General features: G+C 57.3%; 1 protein-coding gene across 1 annotated transcript in view; it reads right to left on the bottom strand.

Moving 5' to 3' along the window:
* Positions 1 to 6,046, bottom strand: part of NGEF (neuronal guanine nucleotide exchange factor) — a 111,443-nt gene that overhangs the window by 5,931 nt on the left and 99,466 nt on the right. The window contains exons 8-11 of the mRNA XM_029225613.1: positions 5,849 to 5,920; positions 4,659 to 4,868; positions 2,771 to 2,845; positions 533 to 622 (exon numbers count right to left, since the gene is read on the bottom strand). Coding sequence (XP_029081446.1) covers positions 533 to 622; positions 2,771 to 2,845; positions 4,659 to 4,868; positions 5,849 to 5,920 — 447 coding nt within the window. The remainder of the gene's footprint in view (positions 1 to 532; positions 623 to 2,770; positions 2,846 to 4,658; positions 4,869 to 5,848; positions 5,921 to 6,046) is intronic.

The following is a 6,046-nucleotide window of genomic DNA, read 5'->3' as shown; positions in this document are numbered from 1 at the left end:
GGGGGGCGATGGGGGTGATGGGGAGCCATGGGGGGCGATGGGGGTGATGGGGAGCGATGGGGAGCCATGGGGGGCGATGGGGAGCCATGGGGGGCTATGGGGACCCATGGATGTCGATGGAGACCCATGGGGGTCGATGGGGAGCCATGGGGGGCCATGGGGGGCGAAGGGGAGCGATGAGGGCGATGGGGAGCGATGGGGAGCGATGGGGGGCGATGGGGAGCGACTGTAAATACAGATGAAGCTTCGCTCGCTCACCCACCGCTCACTTCCTGCTGTGCCGCCCAGTTCCTAACAGACTGCAGACCGTTACCGGTCCGCGGCCTGGGGGTTGGGGACCCCTGGTCTAGGCCAATGTGACGGCCCGGTGACTGGGGGCAGGTGGGGCCTTCAGCTAAGGGGTCAGGGAAGGCCTCGGTGGAGGTGGTGCTGTGCTGAGACCCAAGGGCAGCCATTCAGCGAGCCCGGCCAGTGCCCAGTGCTCCAGGACAGCCGGGCTGGGGCGGGGACGCGTGGCTGGGCGTGGGCTCACCTTGATCTTAAACTCCATCTTCTTCTGAATGCTGATCATTTGCTCCGTGCGGCTCATTTTCCTGACGCCCTCGTTGCATGCTTTTACCACCTGGGACGAGAAGGAGGACACATCAGGCCACCCAGAGCCAACTGTCTCTGACCACTTCCTTCGGCCCACTCAGGCCACAGCTGGTCAGTCTCAACTGGGTCTCAGTTCCAGTGTAGAAAATCAGGGCCTTGTCTTTGCTGGGACGTGAACCCCAGAGAACACATAAATCTGTGCTGACCCCTCGTGTCACCTAAGAGAGCAAATTTCGACCAGAAGACGTCCCTTCTCATCTGTCAGACTAGAAATGCCCCAGGTCTGGGGATCAGGCTCCATCACACACTGTGGGGGGAGCACAGAGTCCCCCCACCTTCCTGGGCGGCAACCCAGGTACCAAGGGGCCGAATGAAACCACATTTTCTGGGGCTTCTGGGGACTCATTCCAAGAGATGATATCTGCACAGGATCTAGAACAGGGCCTGGCACCCAGCAGGCGCGCAGAGTTTAGGAACGAGCCCAAAGACGTGCGTACTAGGATGTCCCCTGCAGTGGTGTTCGGAGCAAGAGAAACTGTCCTCAACCTAAATGTCCATCAGCAGGGGTTGATTAGCGCTCATAAATCCACAGAACCCTGTACTCTGAAACCATGAAGAAGTGCAATAATTTTACAGGCACTAAAATGGAGGGAAAAGCCAACTCATAAAGCACAAGCCCATCTGCAAAGGACACAATTGTGCGCGCAGGCGTCTGTCTGGAAAGGGGCCTGGAAGGGCCGGCACCAGCGTGTCGGCAGTGGGGTGTGGGAGAACTGCTCACCTTTACCATCTTCTTTTTGCCTATGAACAGTTTGTGGACTTGTTTGTATTCAGCATCATTTTTATAAATTAAGGGAAAAAAACCCACCTTTATTAAAAAAGGTAAATAATGAGAAGCAAGCGTATACCTGGGAAATGAAAAGGAGATGAAAGCAGAAAAGAACTTGAAAACAGAAAACACTTGCCGGTGCCCCGAGACCCCTTGGGGCCCAGTGTGGCCGGCTTCCCGGTGGGGGCCGGAATGAAGCCCCCACCTGATAAGGTGTGTGCGTTCCAGGGGTGGGCAGAGGGTCCCAAGAGATGCAGCCTGGCTGGCAGGTCACTGACCCTCCCTGACCAGCCTGCTCGAGGCTCCAGCCTTTCCCCAGCTAGGCTGGGAGGGGAGTGCTGTGTTTCCCAGGATCCAAAGGGTATAATCGCCTGAAGGACTTTGGACGCCAACTGGCCTGATTGAGGGATGCGAGGAGAGGCCCCTGGGGGGAAAAGACTGCATTAAGCTACAAAGTCCTCATGGCTCCGTGTGGCTCTATGTGGCTTAGAACCACCACCTGGGGCTAGTGCTTTTACTAAGCTACTGCCACTGGCACACTAAGTGGAAAGGACTTCCCAACACAGGCTCTCGTCCGTTTCAGGGTCACCAGCACGACAGAGTGGCCCCTGCACGGCTGCCAGGAGTGGGCTCGCAGCTCCAGCAGACACACTGGAGCCAAAAACACAGGACAGCGCTGCTTTCAGACAAATACGTGGGAACAGACACATTCACTGACCCCTCCCGCACGGCCCCTGCTCTGCCGGCAGCTTCCAGGAGGATCCTCTTCTCTCCGAGGATCAGGAGAGGAGATGCTTTCTCCACTCCTGGGCAGGAAGAGCCCAGGCTTGGCAGGGCCGGGCAGTCCTCTCGCGCAGATAGGAGAGGTGCAGCTCGAGGGCCGGGAGAGGCGGGATTGGGGGGCGGGAGAGGCGCACAGGGCAGAGCTGCATCAGGGCCCAAGAAGGGCCAGAGCCGGCCTCAGAGCGCGGCCAGGGAGGCAAGAGCCATGGCTTTTGACACTGGAAACAGGTCAGGACAAGCGTGGGGCCTCCGAGCGCTGCGGAGGGGAGCGCCTGGGCCTTGGGTGGCCACAGAGTGGGGGCTGGCGGGAGGGTCCATGAATATGTCTGCAGGTCAAGAGTGCCCGGCCGGCCTGGTCCACCCCGCACGTCAGCAGCCTGGGGTGAGAAGCAAGTCCACCCGACTTATTCTTTGGACCCAGTGACTTCTCTGGATTGCCAACTATTAAAATGAATTTGCATCTTCCAGAGATGCATGGGCACAGGAGGGGGCAGGACAGGAAGGTGGGTCTAGAGGAGGAAGACAGCTGACCGGGAAATGTGGAAAGAGGAAAGCACAACTCACCAGCTCCAGTTCCTTGTGCGCACCCAAGGCAGTGCCTTCCCGCTCAGACCTCTCTTCCACCCTCTTCAGGATGTTCTGAGCACAGGCAAAGTCTGCATTTAGTTTCCTCACGTACAGCCATTCCTCCCCTCTCCGCCCCCTTTGGCAGTGGCCGCCTCCCTGCCACACTGGTCCAAAGAGCCTCGTGTTGCTGCAACATCCCGGAGCAAAGAGCCCCACCAGTTACAGACTGAGGGCGGGAGAACCTTCCACCAGCTGAGGGCCGAGCATCGCACACAAGCCTTGCTCGGCTCTAAGATGATAACCACGAGTCAAGGTCGGCACGAGGACTAACTATGAGGGCCAAACCCGAGCCCCAGTCTCCTTACAGCGAAGACCGAAGCAAAGGAGGCAACCAAGTGCGGTGGGGAAGGGGGCGGGCGAGGCCCGACAGTGAGGGAAGGGTCGCTCAGGGCTGGCTGTCCCCGAGGTGAGCTGGATGTCTGCAGCAGCGTCAGTGGGACTGCCGTTTGAAGCCAAGTAGCAACGACCCTGAGGCTTCGTTAAGTCTGGTCTTATTGATAAAATCCAGTAGTTGGATTTTCTTGTGTTTCGCCTATAAATTACAATGTTTGCATTGGTTTCTGCCTCACAGTTCTCCCCGTGCCCATATTTCTGATCTGCTCTCATTCCATGAAGAGGTTTGGGTGCGTCTGAGCACAGCTCACCTCCCCCGCAGCTGCCCCATGTGGTGGCACAAACGTCCCCAGCCACTTGCTGCCACCCAGACACCAGGATGCTGGGCATCCTTTCCACTCTCTCCTGAGCTCCAGACCAGACCCAGATCCCTCCCACCTCTGGATGTCCCTCAGCTCCCACCTCTGGAGGCCCCCAGCCTCCCCTGTGCGGTCACCTGCCCCGCCTCTGCCTGCCAGCCAAGCCAGACACACGCAGTCAGCTCCGATGCCTCCTTACCCTCCCCCCCACCAACATGGGGTCACCAACCCTGCCTGTAACCATCCCCCGACTCCCAAATCCAGCTCCCAGCGAACAGGATGGCTCAGGCTCCACCTTTTCTCATTGGGATAAAACCCCATCTAACCAGGTCCTGCTCCTGGCCTCAGGCAGAGGGTGGTGTGGCTTCTTCAGCCTGGGCACAAGCCCTCCACGCTGGCCTCCTCTCTGGTGGGCCCCTCCCTACCTCCTGCGGTAACTGGCGGGTGTACCCGGAGCACCCCGCCTACATTCACCCCTCGGACGCGCTGCCTCTGAACCTCAGTCCCATTTCCACTCTTGCCCTCCTGCCCGATACCCTCCACACGGCAGCTGCTTCGAGCTCTTACCAGTGTCAACTAGATGGAATGACTCCCCATCACATTGAGGATAGAACCCAATGTCTTACCTGGCTCCTTAGGCCCCTGATCAGCCTCTGCCCACATCTGCACACCCATTCCCATCATGTTCCCCCAGCTCACCGCTGGCCGCCCCGTCTGTGTACCTTGCTGCCCCAGGGCCTTTGCATAAGCAGCTCCCTGTCAGATGAATGGCTCCTCCCTGTTAGCCAAGTCTTAGCTTAAATGTCACTCATCCGAGTCTTTCCTGATCCCCCAACTGGCAGTGGGCAGGCAGTCACCACCATCATGTCACTCTGTTTCACTGTCCTCAGCCATGACCACTTCCTGGTTGTGTGTGTGTGTGTGTGTGTGTGTGTGTGTGTATCTCCCCACCCTCCCCCAGAATGTGGCTCTGTGGAAGCAGGGGCTGAGTCCCCCATTGCTTGGCACACAGTAGGAGCTTAATTAGGATTTGTGGAACAAATGGACTTCTGGAAACAGAAAGCCAGCCTGGAATGACCAAAGCAAACAGCCCGCAGCAGGAGAAGTGTGTGTCAGGGGAGAGAGGCTGGTACCTGGACCAAAAGCTTGAGGCGCGTGATCCTCTGGAAAGGCAGGATGAGGAAGGAGGAGAGGGGCAGCCCCCTGCACTTGGGGTCCAGCTCCAGCTGCGTGATCAGCTCCCGAAAGGCTGCCTTCTCCTGGCTGGGGACACAGACAAGAGAGTAGGTCTCTGGCTCGTGGGAGGCGCAAACTGGAGGGGGTTCTTCCCCGTCCTCAGACCCCTAAGAACCAGACAGCCCATAAGCACAGAAAACGCGTCAATTTCTTCTCTCCTCTCTCTCTTTTTTTTTTAATGGAAAATAAACTGTTCGTGTACAAGTCAAATAACAATAGTGACTTCACACGCCAGGCCCATGAAGTCTTAGCAAAATATGCTGTGTGTGGGAGGGCAAGGATTCCTTGTGTGGCCGAGACCACGAATCAGACGCAGAATTCGATGATTTACCCAGCAGGAAATGGTGGCAAGGTAAACCCACGTAATGACAGGAGCAGGCAGCAGGCTGGAGACGGCTGCAGGGAGAACCTGTGCTACTCCTGCCAGGTGAGGATGTCTCGTCTGCAGACGGGCTGGGCAGTGGGAACCACTGCTGGAGATCAGACGCAGGCTCTGGACTGCCCGTCATTAGGGACATGGCGCTCAGGCCCAGGGAGTCTGCTCTCACGGGCCACACCAGTGGACCCCTGGGCACTGCAACATCTAGAATCCTATTCTCCTGTGTGATTGTCTTCTCAACGTTCGTCCTCAAAACTGGCATCCCGATTCCCTCAAATCCCAGTTTCAAACCCCAAATGTAAAACATCCAAACCCCTGAATACTCAAACTTTAAAACATCCCCAGTGAACTACACGGCTTGATGGAAAGACCCAACGAAGCACAACGTCCAGAGGTCACTACTCAGAGAGTCCTTTGGTGCCCACGAGTGTGCTAAGAACATAGCACTGGTTAAACTGTGGTTGAAACATAGTACAGACATGTGAAGAATTCAAAAGAGGCAAGTTAATGAAAAACCTCTCTCATCAACGGAAACCCCAAGAAAGTTTACAAAATGGGCAGATTAGCCAATTCAAGGGCTTTGCTGGAGAACCACCAGAAAGACCCCCTCCCCCCAGTCCTTGCCTTGTCTCTAGTTCAAACCACTTTCCTGCCGTCTTGGGCCTCGAGTTGTCCTCTTGGCCTCAAGCTCCCTTTTCTAAAACTCACAGAGCCCTGCACGGCCATCTGGACACGGGTCCGGTGGGCGCCATGGCTGACTGTCCCAGGGTCAACATTTCCCTAGGGACACCGAAAGCCCCGGAACGTGCCGGAGTTGGACGCTGTCCTGGGAAAGCAGAGACCCAGGGACCACAGCTCAGTGTCAGCGCAAGAGGAGGGGCCGCCGGGGCCAGGCCGTGCTCACAG

The sequence above is a fragment of the Monodon monoceros genome, unplaced genomic scaffold, assembly GCF_005190385.1.
Source record: "Monodon monoceros isolate NGI ecotype Baffin Bay Population unplaced genomic scaffold, NGI_Narwhal_1 Super_Scaffold_16, whole genome shotgun sequence".
In the NCBI taxonomy this organism is placed as follows: Eukaryota; Metazoa; Chordata; class Mammalia; order Artiodactyla; family Monodontidae; genus Monodon; species Monodon monoceros.
This window is presented reverse-complemented; position numbering and strand designations above follow the sequence as displayed.